General features: G+C 41.1%; 2 protein-coding genes across 4 annotated transcripts; one reads left to right on the forward strand and one right to left on the reverse strand.

Annotated features, from left to right (window-relative positions):
- Positions 1–926: 926 nt before the first annotated feature.
- Positions 927–14,144, forward strand: LOC129109977 (GA-binding protein subunit beta-1-like). 3 transcript variants are annotated; one of them, XM_054622134.1, is made up of 8 exons: positions 927–1,048; positions 2,774–2,884; positions 5,158–5,325; positions 6,428–6,622; positions 9,812–9,920; positions 10,526–10,690; positions 11,057–11,178; positions 11,773–14,144. In XM_054622134.1, the coding sequence occupies exons 2-8, from the start codon at positions 2,777–2,779 to the stop codon at positions 12,241–12,243; spliced, it is 1,338 nt and encodes a 445-aa protein (XP_054478109.1). In that variant the 5' UTR covers positions 927–1,048; positions 2,774–2,776; the 3' UTR covers positions 12,244–14,144. The 3 variants fall into 3 exon arrangements, with proteins under 3 accessions (XP_054478109.1, XP_054478108.1, XP_054478110.1); XM_054622133.1 differs by having other exon boundaries at positions 2,777–2,884; XM_054622135.1 differs by having other exon boundaries at positions 2,777–2,884; positions 9,824–9,920.
- A 5,265-nt stretch (positions 14,145–19,409) lies between these two features.
- LOC129110226 (cortexin-3) lies at positions 19,410–19,661 on the reverse strand. Its single transcript, XM_054622412.1, has one exon. The coding sequence runs from the start codon at positions 19,659–19,661 to the stop codon at positions 19,410–19,412; it is 252 nt and encodes an 83-aa protein (XP_054478387.1).
- Between the last annotated feature and the right edge of the window lie 3,077 nt (positions 19,662–22,738).

Genomic DNA, 22,738 nt, shown 5'->3' on the forward strand with positions numbered 1-22,738 from the left:
AAGTTTGCGCTGTAACATTGTGTTTATTAAATGTCTCCCATATAATCTTTTTTCACACGTCGTGTGTTTAGTTTAGTTTATTTGCACAATTGAAAAATATAAAAAAACATAACATTGATAAATAATATTACAGTGCAGGAAGAGGCAGAAAGCCCACTGGGCTTATTTGAAGCCTCGACCTATATAATATTTTAAATAAATCACAATACTACATACATATACATGTCTTGCTTTTATCAAATAACTTGTTTTTTGTGTAATTTTGAATTTTCATCACATTTTATATGAAGATAAAATACAGTTCATAACAGCCAAGGGTATATTCACTAAATCATTCTATTGTTCATGCAAAATCCCCCCTTATATAGTGCTGTAATCAGGAATAATAAAACTCTAAACTAATTATTCTAATTATGTTTAAGCAGATTCAAAGATGAGTTCTAACCTCATCTTTGAATATCCAGCATGTTTATTCAACCAGGTTAATGCTCAGGAAAATCATCTTGAATTTCAAAATTGACATTTTAAAAAATATATATTTATTGAAAATAATTAATATTCTCCTAAATGTTTGAATAAATGCACTATGACCACTTTGCACATAGGCTTTCTGCTTCTGTCTGTTTACACCCTACTGAAGTTAATTAAAAACAGCAAAACGGAAATCAGATTCTACCTTCAAAATAAAATAAACACATCATGACCATACACATTTTATCGTTATATTAAAGTCAAACCAGCGTTCAGTTTTAAAATACGACACAATTTACCCTTTTCATTCATATATACTGCATTATTTCCCCCCAAAACACACAATGTGACTCGAGTTTAATTTTATTTTGAAATCTCCAACCGGAACCCCCCGCGTTCCAATCCGTCTCGCTTTACGTTAGTCGCGTCGCCGCCATTTTGGATCCCCCCTCAAAAATAACAACAAACACACACATGAGAGGCTATTTTCCTTTCCGCGGAAGAAGTTAGAAACGTGTAACACTCCTGTAAAAGGTGTCTAGTTAACAGACACTCTGCTGACGTCGCCATCTTTGAGGTAAGTATAGAAACAATGGCGCACGGGCGGTGTTTACACGGGGTACGCGTGCGGAGCCGCCGTCCCGGATGTGGAACCAGCTGCTCTCCACCGGAACAAACCCGACGGCTCTGCACGTTTACAAACACGCAGGAGGGACACGTGTGTGTGTGTGTGTTGTAATTGTTTACCGCGTGTTTTACGTAAACAACAACAACGATGACGAGCTTTCGTCTTCCGTGACGACGCGTGACGTCATCGTTCATTTATGCAAATCAGTCCCTGCAAAGTTCAAAGATCAATGCGTGACGTAGCAATGAAACAGGAGTACAAGTACATCTACTATAGTACTATAGTACTATAGTAGATGTACTATAGTACTATCAGTACTATAGTAGATGTACTATAGTACTGATAGTACTATAGTACATCTACTATAGTACTGATAGTACATCTACTATAGTACGATAGTACATGTACTATAGTACTGATAGTACTATAGTACTGATAGTACATCTACTATAGTACCATCAGTACTGATAGTACTATAGTACTATAGTACTATAGTACTACAGTACTATAGTAGTATTGATAGTACTATAGTACTATCAGTACTATAGTACTGATAGTACTGACAGTACTATAGTAGTACTGATAGTACTATAGTACATCTACTATAGTACTGATAGTACTATAGTACATCTACTATAGTACTGATAGTACTGACAGTACTATCAGTACTATCAGTACTATAGTACATCTACTATAGTACTGATAGTACTGACAGTACTATAGTAGATAGTACTATAGTACTATAGTAGATGTACTATAGTACTGATAGTACATCTACTATAGTACTGATAGTACTATCAGTACTATAGTACAATGTTAGGAGGTACAAGTACTATCAAGTACAGTATGTTAGTACTACAAGTACATTTCCTGAAGTACTGTCAGTACTATCAGTACTCAAGTACATTTACTCAAGTACTATCAGTACAATAGTGGGAGGTAAAAGTACATTTACTCAAGTACTATCAGTACAATGTTGAGGTTTTAGTACTCTACTTAAATAAGTCCATTATGTGACGCCTTATGATTCTTCTTCACTGTATTTCAAAGCGAAATATTCTACTTTTCATTCATCTAACAGCTGTAGTTTAGTCACTTTGAGGTAAAGTTTTTTATACTAAACCTATGATGATCTTATAAAACACAATGCTTTCCTATATGTTAATCTACTTAACAGTGCCTCTCCATTAAGCAACATGAAGCCACTTCCAAGTAATGTACCACTAATAATAAAACAATAATGTCACATAAAGATAATAATCTAATACTGACAGGAACCATTTTTTAGCATAATAAGTAATTTTCTGATTTCTTCAAATAGGTGATTTTGTCAAACCAACAGTCCAAATCAAAAGAAAATGTATTCATGTTTGAGAAAATATCAAAAGGAAACTGTTTCATTTTCCAGTCGATCATCTCAGCGCTAAAGTAAACAGTTCAACGTCGAGCGTTTTTTCATAAATCTGAAGGAAGATATTGAAACATTTGTGAAGATAATGACTTTTTGATGTGCAACACATTGGCTAGACAAACCATTAGTGAAATACTGTGTATTCTGAATATGAATATTTTCCACAAAAGCAACAACACACACACACACAGAGTTAAATGAACTTGTGCTCATGTTTCTCGTTGCCTGACTGCTATGATCATAGTGTTTCTCCTACCTGTCAGCAGATGTCACTGGTGTATCTCGGGCAGCAGCTGCTGGAGGCGGTGCGAGGTGGACAGGAGGATGATGTCAAAGCTCTGATGGCCAATGGGGCTCCATTCACTACAGACTGGGTGAGGCTGATACGCGTTAATTATGTTATAATCTTCAGGCTAATCCATAATGACACAGTGTGAACCCTCATCTGCTGCCAAGAAACTGAAATTGTCGGCTCTTAGTGTCGTTTTTTGGACTTAGTCGCCCTGCAGTGGCAGAGTGACAGTAATGCTGAGGCTTCATATCGGGTTCAAAGGAGAGAATGAGCAGAAACTTACTGAGGAAAAAACACACTAAGATACTCATTTCAGTCTGTGCTCAGTCCTGTGCCTGCACACATACTTTCTCTCTGTTCAAAGGTCAAACAAAACAAACTGCATAAAGCTACAGGCCAACAAAGTTGCTGTGAAATTTGCAATTCTCAGGTGCAGTGCCACAGCAGCACACAATGCACAGGAAATAAACTGACTAAAAATTGCAAAAGACAACCTTCTACATGTCTGTGAAACCTTTTAAATTATACTTTAGTGGTTGAGCAGACTGCAGATTATTTACTAGATTAATCTATTCATCGTTTGGTCTGCAAAATATTTAAAAAAAAAAGGGGGAGAGAATTTTCTTTAATTCTTTTAAAACTCAAGGTCATGTCCTCAAATGTCAAAACCTAAAAGATAATCAGTTTATGGTGACATAAGACAAACAAAATAATCAAAACAGAGTCGTTAAAAAATGTCATGAACCCTTAATAATCAATTGATTATCAAAGCTCATTACCGATGGATTAATCTATTAATCAACTCATCGTGTCACCTGAACATTTATTCATTGTTACAAAAACACACACCAGTATCTGCATGACATCATTTGTTGTGTTAAATCTCCATTGCAACATAAAGTTCATTACCTTTATGAGTTTTTGCTGAAAGCACAGCCTTAACTTTTCTTTTTCATTATTTTTTCATTTTTTCTCGATGTACTTATTTATTCATTCATTACAGTAATGGGAGAGCAATGTTTTTAAAATCATTTAGATTTCTTTTAAACACACACAAGCCTATTTAAAAAAAAACAAAAAAACACACAGGCACTTCCTCTGACTCTTCTGATCACATCTATATATAACATTCATTTATAATTTACCGCCTACAGGCAAAGTGCGCACCACTAATGGAGTTTTATTGAATGTTCTCTTCCCTAATGCCACCTGTATCTCTCCTGTACCAGAACAGATAAGAGATTGAAGGGTCTCAAAATTGATTGATTTTAAATCAGAGTTCTCTCATTTACCTGTGACAGTGTGTCTCCTTTCGCATGACTTACTGGATTTATGCCGCATGATGTCTGCATTTTAAAATAAGGAGATAAATAGCAGCTTTTATTTATTTTTTTACAACGACAACATCCCACATCATCTAAATGCATGAATGCAAAATCGACCATTAATGAAATGGACCAGATTTGTCACTCTCTTCCTAAGTCAAGCTGACTGTGTGAATATAACAGATGATGATTTGAATTTCTATTCCCTTGGACTGTCAACGCTGGTGGATTAACTGTCTTGTGTGCCGCAGTGTGTGACGCACATGGGAGATGCGTTCAAGCCTTTGACAAACTCTTACAGCGGTAGTAATTACACTGAAGAACTAATGCAATGGCGTGTTTTTCTCAGTTGACAGTTTGTGTTTACAGTAAAGCTGACATGTCGTGAGCACTAGATCACTTGGGAAGGAGTACTCCTCGGGTTGTGAAAGTAGTTAGCATAATGTGAGACTCTGGAGGATTCATTCAGTCTCAGAAAAGTTCTCAAATCACGTAAATCTGAGTATTACTGGCTGTGTTTAAACTACGTACTTTGTAAAAGAAAAGACTCGGGATGTGGAGTTTGACTTTGGTGTTTACTGGGCAGAAAGTGTGAAGAGAAAAGCTATTGAGTTGCTTTGGGAACTGAACTTGACCCCTTTTAAAAGGACTAAATGTCAGGATCTGTGGCCTTTTGCTGCATTTCTCTCAAGAGTCCCCCAACTTTATCAAAGTCCAATCCTGAATCCTTGATAGGCTCACAGAGCGGCAGCCTGAAAGTCAGAGATGTTAGTGTGGGAGTCAGAGGATTGAGCTTCTGACCCAGAGATGATTGAGATGTGCTTTATCCCTCTTTAATGACCCCTATCGGGTTGCCCTTTAACACAGAGATTTAGCTGGTGTTGAACTCTGGTATTCACACAGTTGCACGGCAACATCACATCTGAGACTGTGTCTCTTGTCGCACAAAAAAAGCTCTCATCACCTCTAGCATCTCCTTTACGTATCTTGTTCCCTCTCTCTCTCTCTCTCTCTCCTCTTTTTCCTCCAGCTTGGCTCGTCGCCGCTGCATCTCGCAGCCCAGTACGGCCATCACTCCACGGCCGAGGTGCTGCTGCGTGCCGGGGTCAGCCGGGACGCCCGGACCAAAGTGGACAAGACCCCTCTTCACATGGCGGCCACGGAGGGTCACTCCACCATAGTGGACCTGTTAGTGCAGGTGAGGGGAGACATCGATATTGATATTCTGATGTTTTACACTCGTCATATGAATGATTCTGTTCATTGATTAGAAAAAATCTTCAAATTACTTTATATAGTTGGTAAGATGGGCCTGGTAATGACACTGCACAATACTTTGCCAAAACTATATGGACTCTGAGACACCTTTATGTGATTGTTGATCATTTTATGCCCCAAAATGTTGGAACCTGCTTGCAGGGATTGGCTGCTGTTCAGCCTCAAGAGCTTTAGTGAGCCGGGTTTTATGGACAGACACTGAGGTTGGACCATAAAGCCCGGCTCACAGTCAGCGTACTAATTTAACTTTTCTGGAGCTAGCACTGTTAAAGGGGGGCATTGCCATGTTAAAGCAGGAGACGGGTTAACACAAAGTGTTGCTATAAAGTTGAAGGCCCACTGTGGTCTAACAAAGGGGTCTGTGATCCCCAGGGATCCCTCAGAGTAACAGCAGGTGGGGGTTGCCAACATTTCTTTTTGAACATGTTTTGAAAGTGTTTTTTTACATTATATACATAAAATATACATGTCTGAAAATACACATTACAGTAACATGAATCCAACATATTATTAGCAAAGTTAAATCTGCATTTTCTTAAAAAAAACAACCATTTAAGTTCTTCAATTCGATGTTAACTATGAATCCTCATGCATTGATGTGAGCTGGCTAACCACAGCGAAATCACTCGCCAGCACCTATCCATGATTCTAATTATTTTAACAGCTTATTATTGGATGCACCATAAAAAGGCAGATGGAAGGTTTATCCCTGCTCTGTCTCTCTTTCAGCTCAGGGGTCCATTGTTTGTTGTTTTCATGTGATTTTAATTAAGGATGTCCTAAATTTAAAGTAAGGGGTCAAACCAAAATATGAAAAACAGAACCTGATTTGTGTCCACATACTTTTAACCTCACTGTGTATGATGTGAGGTTGTGCCACTTCATAAATAAAATATACTAAATACACTGTACCTATCTGCCTAGTCACAGACATCTTTTCTCATCACCTCCCCTTTGTGTCTCCCTCTCTTTCGTGTCTGTTTCCTTGTCTCGCCACCGGGGGGTGCCGTGAATCCGTGCAGAACGGCGCCGACATCAACGCCAGAGACATGCTGAAGATGACGGCGCTGCACTGGGCGGCTCAGCACGGCCACAGGGAGGTGGCCGAGCTGCTGCTGAGGTACGGCGCCGACGTCCACTGCCTCAGCAAGTTCGACAAGACGCCCTTCGACATCGCCATGGATACCAGCAACACGGAGCTGATGATACTGCTACAGGTGGACGGACGCAGGGTGGGGATGGGGAATGACAGAGACATACTGGGGGAGAGAGAGAGAGAGAGAGAGAGTCACTCAGACATGTTACTAGTCAGACAGACGGATGAAGGATAGAGAGGCAAGGATGGATGAAGACAGATACAAATGGGGGCGAGAGGATGGAGGGTGAAAAGAGATGTGCAGATGGTGAGGGTAGGAAGAAAGTGATGAAAAATGATGCAGGGGGAAATGAATAGATATAGGTACAGACAACTGACAGGTAAAGGAAGGGTGAGGCATGCAGGGAGGAGGAGAGAGCAGCAGAGACGAGTGGACTGTTGGCATCTTAAAACACAAAACACTTTAGTGCAAGGTTACAAAGCAAGGTAACAGACCAGCAGACATCCAGGGAGGAGAAAGTGGGGAGAGAGGGAGAGAGAGAGAGAGATGGACAGATACATGAAGGCGGGGAAGACAAGGAGAGACAGAGGGATAGATGAGGGGCTGTAAAGAGAGGGAGGGGAGGGAGGAAGATGGACAGAGATTAGGGGGGGAGAGCGAGACAGAAAGGAGGGGGGGAAGAAGAAGTGAAATGGAGCTGAAGAAAGGAGGAGAAATTAATAAAAAAATAGAATAAGAAGACAAAGCGTTATACTGCAGACGTGCACAGTGCCCCTGTGACTTCACAAAAAATACGTTTGATGTTTTCTAAGTGCGAACAGCAGAAAAAAAGCTCCAGTCGGACTCACACCCACGTTGCTATGGTTTCAGCGGCCGTGCACGCTTCTCCCCGTCAGACAGCCATGTTGCAAAACAGTTCCCACCGTAACGCTCGCATTTAGACACCATTTCACACAAGATCGGATTAGACGCCGTCCGTGCAAACACAAAGAGTCCACACTGATAATTACAATAACAGAACTGTGGTTCAGGATTATGCTGAAATTAGTGGACACTTTTTGGGGGTCTCACATCCTCTCCTAGCGAGGCCTTATGTAACAGAGGTGAGTGTGGGCCTACAGGTGGTGTGTAGGAGGCTTCTCGTTAGCGTTAGATAACTCCTCTCCCTGGACGGGCCTCTTTAACGAGCCAGGATACAGATAGTAGCGCCTCGAGCCAAAGCAGCTGGATGACCCGTGTGAGACGGCTGCGTACTGAAGGGCCCTGACACATGTTTACTCAACATAAACACCCACTTCAGCCATGAGTGTGAAATGCTCCCCCAAGGGCAGCGTCTGAAAGGGCTGAATCACCGTGAGTGCACCGTGATATGTGTTGTCTATTCCTTTTTTTAAAGCCACCAGATTCCTGTCATTTTGCCAGAACACAGGAGTTGCTGGTTCAACCACCAGTACAGACTCACAAAATACAAACAAACACAAGCAAACTAACCGAGTGAGGCGGCGGGAAACAAGCAACTCTCTTGTTCTGCAATTCTTGTCAACGGAGTCTAGTGGCTTTAAAGGGAGCACAGATGGATGTAAAGGAATTCAGTTCCCTGTCGGAAAGAGCGGTCTGTTGTGAAAATATTCTAAATATAGAGTAAACTAATATGTTTATTATCAGGTGGATAAAACACATTTTGCTGCTGCCAAACTATTCCTATAACTTTCTGCTATGCTCTGATGAAAATAAGCAACTTCAAAGGAAACTATTAGACCATTTATTTTGAGACACAGACATCAAACCATAAAAAATGTTTATGTGCCATCCATAAAATAACAACATTGCTTCTCTTTCTTATCAAGTCTGTGCAGATAAGAGGTCTCCTTTAGATGGAATCACATCGCCGCTACACTGAAAAATGAATCATCAGTGGATAGACAATAAAACAAACTATTGGTTTTAAACCTCAGCATGGGACTATTGTGGCCATCGTATTTCATCCACCATAAACCACATGATCACCTGTGCTCGGAAAAAGGGGCAATTTTAGAAAAAGGAATGTGTCGTACCTTCAATGAAATGATTCTCAAAATGATCACGGCACAGATCACGTTCACCTAAACTAAAAATAACAGTTTCGCTGAGACTCTTTCTAACAGAATGAAAGCAGTTACAGAACACTGATGCTATCTGATTTCTTATCTTGTGTGTAAACCTTTTCATCTTCGGATAGATGAAACAATTGGAATTATCCTCAAAGTGTTTCAGTGTTTCATTTCATTTTGTGCCGGTTATTATTTGGTTGGATTACACATTAGTCTAAAATGTTATAAGAGATCAGAAACTCTATTATATACCAATTGTCCCCTCAAAACAGCATGCAAATATCAATTAAATGAGGAGGGCAGTGTTTCACCTCCATACTGGGTCCATATAATCTGAATGTAGAGTCAACAATTATCAAAAACAAGCCAACTAACAACTAAGATGCAAGAATATGCCTAATTTGACCAAACTGCTGAAATCTGAGAGTCGGTCAAAATAACACTGCTGTTTTATAATCTTCACACGTGGCATTGACTTGCCGTTCACGTTTGCCTTCACTGTGTTAACTGTGCAAATAACTGGGACTGTGCGGTCCGTGTGAGCTTTTATTGTTTGTTTATTGGATTAAATCCAAAGTGTCAGAAACGAGAAAAGCACATTGCTCTCTCGCCAGATGAGTGGCAACTTTGTTTGTCTTATTTTCTGTAACCAGTGTAGCATGAAAGCATGGTGGGATTAAGAAGCTAGATAGCTAACAAGTGGAGAGGGAGCCACTTCGCCCGCCCTCCTCACAGCGAAGTAGTGTCATGGTGGCGTGGAGGACAAAAAGAAAGTACGAGTTGTTTTCTTGTTTTTGGCACTTTGTACGTAATTCAAAAAACAAACATCAAAATGTACCTTCAACGTGATCGTTGTGTTGTGTTAACAGCTAGTTTCTGCTGCCCCCACATTGCCAAAAAGTCACTTATTGTAGGTCTAAGAACTTTAAACTTTTCTGTTTTGGGTTTGTTCAGAATTTTGCAGAACACTTTGTATTTCTTGAATTAAATCACATATGATTTGATTTGAAGTGTTCTCACCCACTGAACAGATTGGTTTGTAAATTATTATTAACTGCAACAAAGCTCGTAATAACCAAGCTTGTGTGTGTTTTCTTTTGTGTGTGTGTGTGTGTGTGTGTGTGTGTGTGTGTGTGTGTGTGTGTGTGTGTGTGTGTGTGTTTGTGTGTGTGTGTGTGTGTGTGTGTGTGTGTGTGTGTGTGTGTGTGTGTGCGCACAGGACGGCATGCAGAACCAGGTGAACATCGAGCCAGAGTCCCATTACATCATCCGTGCCGGTGGGCTGGTCAACCTCTCGGAGCTGGTCAACGCCACCAAGAACGGCGCAGGTAGGCAGCACATGTGATCATCCACCAGTTGTGTTTAAGTGCATTGATAAAGTCATAAAATGTAAGTGACAAAAATGATGAATAAATAGCTGATGGAAGGGATGTGAAGTTCAAATTTGTGCCGGTTGGGGAAAAAGAGAAACCTCAGGAGACTCATATCTGAAACATCCTGACTGGACACAACCATCTAGAACAGAGAGAAAATGATTTTAAAACAACAATTATGATTTGCAAAAATCTTATTTTGTAAAAAAAAATAAACCTAATGCTTGAGATAAAGACAAGGGAGTGATGAAGTACCAATGTATGGAACAGGAAAAGGGACAAAGAGGGAGGCACGTCCAATTAACCAAATTCTTTTCCACCTATTCTCTCCTTTCTTTTCATGCATTCATGTTTCTCTTATTCCAGAATCAGAACAAAACAACAAACATCAGCATCTCAGTAGCAACAGTGTTAATTCAGTGTCTGAAAATGTAAAAATTAGTTTTTCAGCTCTATGTGGTTGTGTAACATTCTGGCCTTGGTTCACTTTATCACAGCATGATGATGTTGTCCTACGCAGCGTCTGTTATCTAACATTACAAGCCAACTGTTGTCTTCAGGCAAATCAGAGGACGCCATGGCGGCCGAGTCGGTGGAAACGACCGTTCAGCATGTGGTGGGCGACGGCGGGCAGAGGGTCATCACCATAGTGACGGACCAACACGGCAACCTGCAGCCGGCGTCCCTGGGCCAGCAGCTCTTCTTCACCCTGCAGGGGCAACAGAGTGAGTGGGCGACACAGTCGAACGCTGATGAAGACCTAGCTGAGAAGAAAGGGATGGATTGAAGTCATAAATGGAGATGGAGTTTCTTAACAAAGCAGCAATATACAAATAAAGAAAATGCACCCATTAGCAATCAACTAGTTAGAATATTACAACTCTGCAGACTTTACACACACAAACTGCTGATGGGACAACCTGAAGACAACCTGAAGACAACCTGAAGACAACATTGTAGTTTGTGCTTACTTGCATCTTAAATACAAATGCAAGCCTTTTTTTCTGGAACAAAGACAAATGGAAAATAGAATAATGCCCTGACTGTTGATATGACTCTTCTCTGACACTTTTCTGTTTTGTGGGTTGCAGTGGTGGCTTTGCCAGCCAGCGCAATCACAGAGGAGGTGGTCGTGGAGGAGCCTCAGCAGGCCACGCCCACACGCAAGAGGAAGACTGACCCCGCAGCCAATCACGTCAGCCTAAAAGACAAGGTAAGCCAGGAGGACTTATATTAGGTACATATCAGCTGTTTAAACCTTTTAGGTACTGGGTTTATTATATGACTACTTGACAAGGTAACTTTTTGACAGCTCCACGTTATTAATTACTGATTAATTAATTAATTGCTGAAAGGTCCCATAGATACGACTTGGTTCTTAAAAGCAATGAGTACCTAAAAAGGCCACAGTTTGTCATTCAAAGAAATGAAACCCAAATGTAGTGGAATATAGTGCTACATTGGTATTTCACACAACCAACTCTGCAACTTTACAACATCTTGAGATGGATTATATTTATGTTAGTCATAAACCTGGGAATATTTCCCATCTCTATTACATATGAACGTGGCTTATAAATTGAAAGCTTACATAATGACAAAATATAATTGTGTCTCTGGTTAAAGCTGCATATTTCTTTGGAGCTATTTTAATATCATGCACCTCAATAAAAGCCAATGTGAACAGTTATTTGTTTACTCCTTGTTTTTTGTAGAAAATAAATGAGCTCATTTCAGTTCATTCAACTGTGGAAAATGTGTTTTTATTGGATGCTCTAACCACTGATCTGTGTGTTTTTATTTCCAGAAGGTCAAAGAAAGTCGTGAGCAGCTGCAGCGCCAGCTGCAGGAAGCCAATCTTAAAGCCCAGGAGTACCAGCAGCAGCTCCTGGAGAAGGAGCAGGAGGCCGAGCAGTATCGCCTTCAACTGGAGGAGGCCATAGCATCCAGTAACAACAGAATGAACAACGGCATCGCCGCGACGACGGACACCTTAAACGACGGAGGTATGGTGAAGCAGGAGGACGAGGAGATGATGGTACAGGAGCAGGTGGAGACGACGGAGGAGGCCCCAGCAACAGAGGTGGAAGAAGAGGAGGGGGAAGACAGGAAGGTGGAGGAAGAGGTCATCTGTGAACTTCCAGAAGATGTAATTCTTGCAAATGAGCGCGAGCTGGATGTGGAAGTCGAGTCAACAGAGGAGACACACAAGTCTTCCCCCTGTCGGCGAGGACGAGGTAGAAGTAGAGGCAGAGGCAGAGGAGGACGCAGACGCTAGTCCACATGTTCTGTTATTATCTATTTAATGGATTTTGTAACCTTTTGTAAGACTTTTCTTGCGGCACAAACATCAAGATGACTTTAGGTCTACATCACTTTATAGGACTTTACATTAAGCACGCACACTGAGCCTGGAGAGGAAATATGGCATCATCATGGACTTTGGAAGAGGATCAGTTCTTTATAGTTTATCTCTCTATCTTTGTGTTTTCTTAACTCTGGCTGTATTTTCATGATCAGACTCCAAACTGAATGCTAGCTGAGTGCTCGCTAAATAACTAACCTTTTATAAGTGTGTTAATTCCTTACTCTGTGTTGTATTTTGTAAACTTTTAAAGTGCAGTGTGTGAGATGTGGCCACATGCTTCAAACAAATAGCGGGCAAAATTTCACATCTACTACTGGGTCCATACAATCTAAATTTATAATCATCAATTATGTAAAAGAAAAAGCTAATTCTACCCAAATAATATTACTATTATAATCTTCCCACGTGGCGTCGGCCTATAGTTCACGTTAGCCATCTTTGTTTTTACTGTCACCATACCGAGGGCTGTTATGTCAATGTATGTTTTGATATCAAAAGTGGCAGAAAATGACTCATAATTTCGTTCCTTCTGTTAGCTTTTATCTGTAGCAACTGTTTGTTTAACGGCAGCAACAGAATGTTTGCTGGTCTGGTTGGGAGTGCGAGTTGCTACCGCTAACCGCTAACTGAATGGCCGTCTCCTGGAGCTACTGCAGGCCCTCCTCCCAGCAAAGTAGTCTCCTGGTGGCCGGGAGAACCAATGGAAATATGAGTCCTTACTTATTTATGCCACTTTTGGCGCACACATTACAGTATTATTGACCAAACTTCTCCATATTTCCACTTTGTCTATGTTATTTTCTTGTTTCTGGGTTTCTTCTACTTTGGATTTGGATCCAATAATCAAACTATCAAAACACACACACCGACCATGGCAGTCCTATTGACAAGCCCTTGGTCTACTCGGCTCTACTTCTTTGTCCTCTCATTTCGGGATCATTCTCATTTGAATTGATAGCTTTCCAACACTATAGACTCTGACATAACGTCAAAACTATAAGCTCTTCAGGTTTACCCCAGAAATTCTGGCATATCTTACACATTGCAGCTTTAAGTTTGAAGTATTATTGTGTTTATGTTGTATTTTTATGACGGGCCTCGTGCCGCGGGGCCCTCAGACTGTGATGTGTCGCTCAGTGGAGGTGCACTGTACGGTCAGAGATAATCATGAAGCGATTACAGTAAGAGTGATATCTTATCCAGGGTGACCTGCAGTGAGCAGATAGGAGCTCGGGGTCGGGCACAAGGACACTTCCACTGAATGCACGGTTGACGGACACACTTCTATCTTTTCTGGGAATCAAACCTGTGACCTTTATATGTTTAGAGCAGCGTCTTTACTTACTCAGCCACCGTAAACTCAGCTATTTAACTGTGTATTGTTATTGGTTTAATATGAGTTAGAACCACACAGATCTGAAGGAGAAAACAAAAAGAGGATGAAAAATGACATTTTAATGACAAATTCTGTTTACGACTTGTTTACATGACAGTTTTCACAAATGTCTTTTGTGAGCAGCAGTAGTGCCATTATGACGAGAACAAATTAGCAAAGTCGGACTTTTGAGCCCGAAAACATTTTTGATTAAATGGCCTAAAACAAGTCTTTGTCTGCAGTCATCAATTAAACAAGCTTGATTGTTTTTTGTTTTACTTCCATTAATTATACAGCACATCTTCTCATTGTTAAAACTGTCAGGGGACATTTGTTTACGTGTTTACACTTTAAGAGCTTTATTCATCAGAATATCTTCTTTTTTTGAAGTTTGTAAAAAGTAATTATGTATTTTTTTTTGTCTGTTTTTGTCATTGAAGCAATAAAAGCTTTGGAGTGATTTCATGGTCGTTTTAATTATAGAGACCCAATTGGGAAATAAAAAGGGAAAAAAAGGTGCTTAATAATTTAAATAGTTTTACATCTAGAATATTAAAATAAATATTATTTAATACATTTCAATAAAAAAAAAAGCTCTTGATTTTCAGCTTGCATTATATCTTTGTGTATAAAGATCCCAACACTTAAAAAATATAATTTATGTAAATGTTCCATTTTGTTTCCGTACCAGTGGAAGCACTTATCCTCCAGCTGCTCTCGTGAAGCTCTCAAATGGACACCAGTAATGACTGTCTTTATACTGGGCAGCTCCCAGTGGCCAACAGTTGGACGCTGTGGTGAAAAACATCATTGCACTCAGCCGTCTTAGCAAAACCCTTGAGATGTGAGCACAGAATGGTGCGGAGAGGGTGGGGGGGTTGTTGTCTGTATTTGATTGCGAGTTCTTGAACAGCTGTCCTCCTCTGGTGTTCTTTTAGGGGCTGAAGCAGATAATGGCTGACAAGAATCTTTACAGACCAGCTCCAGATGTAAAACTATGAGGAGACTGGAGACACATCGGCCCGGTTTCATCCACCTCACACAGGCTGCCTGCAGTTTTTAGAACTGATCTAACATTTTATTTTTTTTGGCCCCTGGAAGCTCTTCATGTCCAGGACTCCTTCAGAGCTTTGAAGGATCACCTGGCGGGGGCCCTCAGGCCTTCCCGGAGGACAGGCCTCGGAGTGACAGCGCCTCATCTGTCACAGCCCCGAGGCTCAGAACAGCCCGCCCGAGGAGACTGGATATAGTACAACCGTCATCTTTAGAAAATGCAGTCACGCCTGATTTCCAATTTTGAGCTTCCTTCACTGTTTAGCTGTTTTCAGAAAGGTGCTGTGTTCTATTTTTAGGAATGGCAATGGCAATACTGATCTGATATATCTCAAAAACTACAGGAGGGATTGCCATGAAATCTTGTCTAAACAATCATGGTCCTCAGAGGTTAAAGCTCACTGACTTTGGTGATCCTTTTCCTGTCACACCTCACGAGGTTACAGAAGTGGATTTGAGACACATTTCTCGACGACTGTCAGGTGGATTGAGATTCATCGACCTGCAGAGCCGTAGAGCCCCCTCAGAACTACAGTTTTAGACGTATACGGATGCTAATATTTTTAAACGTAAATTAGCTACCTTTTGCTTTACATGTGTGCAGTGTGTCTGCCCTACATTCAGTCAATTGATATCTTCTTTATTGATTACATTATACACAAATTTGATTTGATAAAAGACGGAAAAACACAGAGAGATAGAAACGTGGATTATTATTTTGATAATGCTGGCAGCCTTGATAGAGTTAAGCATCTCAATCCGTACATCTTAAACTGTAGGTCTTCAGGTGACCAACACTGGTTCTGCTCACACATGCTAACTTCTAAAACGATGAGTCTAGAGCTTGTACATGTGTACATCTCAAACTGTGGGTCTGCTCATGTTTACTTCTGAAACTATGGGTATGTGTACATGTGTAAATCTAAAACAGTGGGTTTTCTCATGCATGCTTAAGTCTAAAACTGTGAGACTAGAACTCAAGCATGTTTGTGTCTCAGAACTTTGGGTCTGGAGCTCACACATGCATATCTCTTAAAACTGTTGGCCTGCTTATGCAGGCTTGCATCTAAAGCTGCGGGTCTTAAACTTGCGAATGTGTACGTCTTAAACTGTGGTTCTGTGGGGGTTCTGCAGCTCTGCAGGTCCATGATATTGCATGGATTCGTCCTCCTCTCAGGGTGAATTGTAATCACGTTGCTGATCCATCCCACAACCAGGGGCCAGTTTCACAAAGGTAGACTTTGACTAATACTTAAATCTAACTATTCTTTCCAGTATTTCTCTGAAAGGTGGAGACCTGAAGGGTTTTTGAATAATGCTGGCAATCAACTTTTCTTTGTCGCCAATGTTCCCTGAAGCTTCACACTATTCAGTGAAATAGGTGACAGACTATGAACCTCTATGGCTCTGGGGAATAAGAAGAATCGCTGCAGAATCAATTATACAATATCAGTAGTCCCCTTCCTTATGTCCTCTTGCACAGCCATTCACATTCATGGTCCCTTCCAACCTGCTCAGACACCATAAAATTAACTGGAGGCTGAATGGTGAAATGGGGCGCTTGGGAAAGGGAATACATTCAGTTTAGAAGGCGTCTGAGCACGCACTGCAGAGGGTGAAAATAATTCAATTATCAGAGGCTTTTCTTTAATATGAGTCATGTTGCATAAAGCATGACTGTGCTATCGATCCACAATAGTTAATGTTTACTGCCGCCGCTCCCACTCGCTGCGTGAAGGCGTGTTTGGACTGGATTACAATCTTTGTTTGTCATGAGCTAATGAGATTTCAGAAACAGAAAATGAAAGCGTTCATTACAGAATGATTGATTGTTTCCTTTTTCGGGTATTGCTGGAAAATGATCAGAATGACAAACCCCTTTTAGGTGAAAACACAAAAAACTAAAAGTATTTTTGTTTAAGAAAAGGTTTCAGGAGGACTGAAGATGCTTTTCTTTCATGTCAGAATTACTCTTGAATGCAGGTGTCATTCTTTTTAAATGATGGATATCAACGTACCTTTTCCTCCGAAGTGTTTCTTTACATCCCAGGAGATCGTCTTCACTTCTTGCTCTGCTTGTGCAACAAACTGGCAGTTTCCTGCACGAACAAATGATGCACGTTTAGTTCTGCTTTCACATTACAGCCGTATTCGGCCGAGGATGGCATCCACTGCACTATGTTGACTTTTTAAAAAATGAAAAGACGTAGGCTGTCTCTTACATAATAATCCAAAAAAGCAGTGACTGCACATTTCTCCTCTGTGGGATCAGCTCGCATTTAAAATTCTGATCCGCTTCAGCTCCCCGGCCCTACCTAAAGAAATTAATAAAAAATAAATGAAAATAAAACCTGTGGATGTGTGATATCAGCAGATGCACATATTCACTGGCAAAGAAAAACTCAACAGTCGATCTGTCCTCGTGTTGCTTCAATGTGAGAAATGATGCAGGGTTTTTTTTCAGAAGGGTGTGCAGGAGATGATTGTATATCAACATATTCAGCGTCGGTGTCAGAGGGAAGGATTGTTGTTTTGCATGAAATCCTGGAGGGTCTCGGCTCAAAGAGCAGTCTGGGCCTAGAGACTAGTGTGTGTGTGTGTGTGTGTGTGTGTGTGTGTGTGTGTGTGTGTGTGTGTGTGTGTGTGTGTGTGTGTGTGTGTGTGTGTGTGTGTGTGTGTGTGTGTGTGTGTGAGTAGCCAAACAGAAGTGTCTGGGTTCACGGAAAACCAATCGAGACAGCTGCCGGCCACCACTGCCAGTCGCTGATAATATAAGGAAAAAGAATGCATTCGGCCTCAAGCACATACGGCCGCCTTGAAAAAGGGCAGGTTTCAACTGAGAAGAATGTTTTTCATCATCCATTGTTTTTTGCCCTCAACACCTGCAAGTCTGACCGCCCGGTGAACGAATCCTAACGAAATGAAACACAGAAAAATTCGCAATTTTTACACTCTGATCATTTTTTATTAGAAAAAAAGAACGGTGGCTCCAGGCGGGAAACAGATTGAAACAAAAAGGCTCCAGTACAGACAGAAGAATAGCTGCTTGAGCAACTGACCCACAGCTACGACACCAGGATTAAAGCACTTCACCATTTATCATGCACGGAGGGGACGGTCTGCTAGAAATACATGCGGGGGGGGGGCACATCACCTCTGCACAAGAACCCAACATCTGCGACAGGTAGGAAAAGGCCACAGCAGATCACAAGAACATCACACGTCATCGGAAAAAGGGGCGGAGTTCACTTCCTGTCCCGACCGGAACAAGTTAGCAGGTTTAACATTTTTTTTCTTCTTTTTACCGGGTTCTGTATGACATCTCCTTCAAGTGCAAAGACGCAGAGGGCATCAGTGACTCTCCGCTACACCGACGATACTGTAAACAATCTACACTATAAGGCGCACAGTTGAGAAGAATTTGCCCAGCGAAAGAGCCACAACATCAGTTCGTAAAGGGTTTGACGTGAAAACGCATCGTCGTCGTCTTCATCATCAACACTCTGCAGGTCTGGCATACCAACTGTCAATATACCAACTGCAGGCAGTAAAATGCTGTTTAAGTGTCTTTTGAATGAGCACTACGCAAAAACAACAACATTTAAAGACAAACATGTGAACCCATTGTCTTTCTTTTTCCTAAAAACATCAATCTAAACTTTTGTTGTTGTTTTTTTTCAAATGAGGCACACGGTACAGCACAGTAAACCTTTTTTTTCTTCAATATCTCTTTTGGTTGTTGACATCGAAAAAGGACATGGACACTGAAGGGCCCTCCAGGACTGAAAGGACAAATTGTTTTCTTTATCGTACGCACAGAACACTTGTCGGTCCCTCACTAGTGGCCCCTATCTGTCCAAACCTTAAACATTAAAGGGAGAACTTTTCCACGACGGTTTCCTTCTTTGTGATTAGCTGACCTGCTTTAGGACCTTGACACCAGTCTTATCCATCTGTCTAGAAGGTAAGAACCCAACACAGAATATCCTACAAAGACATAAGGCATTTCAAATTCCTCTTCGCCTGAACTACATCAGTCATACAAAGTCATCCGGACCTCTTGTGTCCGTCCACAAATTAAGACAAAATACGCTAAAAAAAAAAAGGAAAAATCTCAACAACCTTGATTATCCACATGTTGGTTTTTTTTTTCAACTATTTTTTTAACACTGATTGTCTACATTATCGATAAAAATCTAAGGACGTAAACATGATAAGATGTAAACACTGTTAGTATCCAACTGGCTTGGACCTCCAAAAGATATTCGACCCTGTGTGAGATGTGAGAAAAACACCAAGTCTTCTGCACATGAGATGGAGGAGGAACGAGGTAGTCCACAGGAGAACTGATGGGAGGGAATGGAAGTCATGGGGAACTGGCTCTTGTACATCGCTTGGACTGAGAGTTTGATCAATAATCTTCATAACATAGCTCTGGGTTTTCTTATTATAGTTGAGAATCTTCAGATTTGGCAGGGAGAAGCTGTTGAACTCTGATTAGGGCTCATTTCGTCGGAGGATTTTCTGAAAGCTGTTGTTTTCCTGGTGAATCGGCAGACATTTGCTGTTTATGCATCAAAATCAGTCTTTTATATATATTTTTTTTTTTCTTCAAATTTGTGCAAAAGCAATGCACCATCATGGCCCCTCAGACGATGCGGTAATCGAACGTGTCCTTCTCGGTGTGGTCTGTCCAGTTGGACGAGGGCATGCTGCGGTACGGGTCCAGCAGGATGCGGAAGCAGCGCACTATGAGCAGGGCCAGGAAGATGAAGAGCAGCAGCACGAAGACGAAGGCCGCCTTCTGCTCCAGCGTCAGGTAGGACGGCACGTGATGGCCGCCGCCTGACGAGGACAGCGTGCTGCTGAAGAGGCCCTCGGCCATCCTGGGCACATCCATGCTTGACCGTCTCGGCTCCAGCTCTTTTGTCGGTTGCTTAAAGATTTGTGGAGATGAAGATGGGGCTCGGTGGACCTGTGGGAGAATCCAAACAGGCGGGTTATACTGGAGAACGTGCGCTCTGTGGTTTGACAGATCAAACAGCAAACAAATATATGAAGTCCATGTAATCGTAGAAACAGTAAAAAAGTCCTATATCTATAAAGGTTATCTATTTTCGGAGCTCCCGGCAAAAAGCCCGCTCCGTGAGTAAAGAAGGCTCAGGAGACTCCTTCAGCCTTGAATTCCTGCAGCTCCAGGGGTTTGAATTGGCTCTTTGAAACCACAGCCTGCTATTATGAAATATCCAACACTGTCTACAATTAATTATATTCCTATGCAACCAATCTGCTTCAGCAATTTGTATTCAGTGGGACCATTTAGTTTTCAGCATTGTTCTCCTCTCAGGCTACATAAATGAGGCGTACAAACATACAATGAAGGCTGGATTACCAACCAGGCTACCGGGCAACTGCAACAGGTCCACATAACGGTATTGCCTCTGGTTTGAGATTTCTTTTTCGAAATACACATTGCTTGTAAGGTGATACATTTTAAATTCAGAGTATCTATGAGTTAGGGGTTGCCTCCCTCGGCTGTCAGCATGGAGACTGCTAGAGGCTATATCTTTACACAGCAAATAGTTGTTTGCTGCTATGGTAATGCTCTGAATTTCAAATTTAGCACTTTTTAATTCAATATCAACTGATGTAATGAGTGCATTATGTGGGTCCTCCTTCTTTCCTAATCTTGAGGCTGATTTTCTACATTTGTCTTTTTGTCAACCAATCCCATTAAAAGACTAAAATTGACAATGAATTTCTCCTGGGACAAGTATTTGGTGTGTATCCAAAGCCTGATGATATCTTCTTCCTCTGTGCCATAGAGCTCTATTAAACTATTGAAAACACATCAATAAGCCACACTTTTACACTGGATGACATGTTTCTGTCGTAAATATTCACAAGAACGACAAATGTGTGTTAATCCACAGCTGAAAATAGTCCTAAACAAACGCCTTATTTACTCCTGTTTGAGTGGAATTTGCTAAAAACTACAGTGCCCAACATGTTGAGGACTTTCTGAAAAATAAAACGACATATTTGGAAGCCTTAATTTTCAAAATAGTATCTTCAGTGGGAATCAATGGGCTCAGGGCTGAGAGCTACAGACTGGGTTGGGAAGTTTAGAGCAGCTAACATCTTTGGTTTTAGTTTTTAAAAGGCATTTGTTGACAATAACAAAATGAAAAGTATATTAGTAGTAGTCTTGGTTCAAGGTAATGGGGGGGTGATAGCCTTGTGCTAGAATGAGTTTGCTACTGGTCACATTGGGCAAAATGCAGAAACATTCTCCTTTAAACCCGACAAACCCCGAGCCTACAGGTGCTCAGGTTAGTTCACTAGTCAGCTTTAGGTGCCTCGGCTTTCTCCCCAGCATTGGACATCATTTTCTCACGACTGATTTTGATACCGGCTGATAACAGCTTGCAGCTTTCTGTGCGGATCATTTGTTCTGGCAAAAAGAGGCCCGGAACGAGGAATTTCGTCTGTTCTATATAAAGAGAGTTGGAGGTAAATTCATCAATCCAAAAAGAGCCAGCAGGACTGCTCATCGTTTTATGTTTTTGTGATTGCTGCAAACCATTTTACAATTTATCTTTTTTTTGTATTACAGTACAGGAGAACTACACACACACAATAATTGTTTATTTAATGCTTATGTGAGACTTTTTGCTCATTATTTCTGTAGCTTTAGGGTTTAATCCTATTTGTTTACCAGCTTAATTGCTGAGGACAAACAAGAAGTCTATGAAAACAAGCAACATGTGCAGTCAGATATAAAACCAAAGTTCCCCAAAATGTTCTTGGCTTGTAATCACTTTAAACAAAGTAATGTCTACCGTTGCATCTCTACTACTAATAGTGTCCACTTCATTTAAAAAAGGTTTGAATCACTGTAAACTAGAAGGGCATTCAGAGAACTTTGCTCACGCATTTTCCATCAGTGAAAGAATAAGGTGTGTATCCGCCTCGTGATTCGGATCTGCTTTAATTTAATGGCTTCTTCATTGGCCCGTGCTACACCCTCCCACCAAGTTTCGGCAATCCTGCTGACAAACAGAAAACAAGAACGCCTTGGCCGAGGTAATAATCCAAAAAACTTTACAAGAATTAAAATTGCAAAGATTAAAGGAACATCTGAATTATTTATAGAGTGTGAGGTTGCAGAAACATACTTTTTCTGCTTTCCCATCATGTTCATCTTCTCACGACTGCTCTGATTTAACTTTTTAGGCTGTCGAGGAAAATTTCTGGTTATGTTAAATTATGGTAAATGTACCCAAATGTCTTCTACAGTCAGTCCACTGCACTGACTAAATGTGCATGCACATAGAAACACAGAAAGTAGCTCTGTTAAGTGAGTGCACATTACACGACATTATTTTTGGATGGAAGCAGGGGGTTCAATTATTATTGCTTACCATAGTAATAAAACATGTTTGTTTTCCACTTTATCTTTGATGTAAATAACATTTTGTGGAGCTGAAAACATGGAGGGAGCAGCTTGAGGGGCGTCCACAGTGTTTAATGCCACTAACTAGCTTTGCTTTGCTTAATTGGCTCCACCAAATCACACCAATTAGATCATTAGCATCGTTATCAGCTGCCTCACAGAAATGTTTGCATAACCCAGACTCCAATCTTTTTTTCTCTGGGGGTGGTGTCCTCCGGTCACGCTCCTGTAAGTGTGAAGATCCGTCAGAGAGACTAACAATCTCTTGGGAGGAAGAGGGGGTGGTGGGGGGTGTGGATGTTATGAGGCTGCTTGGAGTGACAGGACGGTCAGGGGAGCCGTCTCTCTCTCTCTCTGACGAAAGAAATAAATAAAAAACACATAGGCCCTCTCTGTAGGCCACTCTCAGGAGAGGGACAAAGAGAGCAGCCTTCAGACGAGCATCCTGTAATCCATCACACTTAAAAACTCAAAAACATGATATTTCAGGGCTGGGATTCATCGCCCTCTATGTGAGGAAC

The sequence above is a fragment of the Anoplopoma fimbria genome, chromosome 20 (assembly GCF_027596085.1).
Source record: "Anoplopoma fimbria isolate UVic2021 breed Golden Eagle Sablefish chromosome 20, Afim_UVic_2022, whole genome shotgun sequence".
Lineage (NCBI taxonomy): Eukaryota > Metazoa > Chordata > Actinopteri > Perciformes > Anoplopomatidae > Anoplopoma > Anoplopoma fimbria.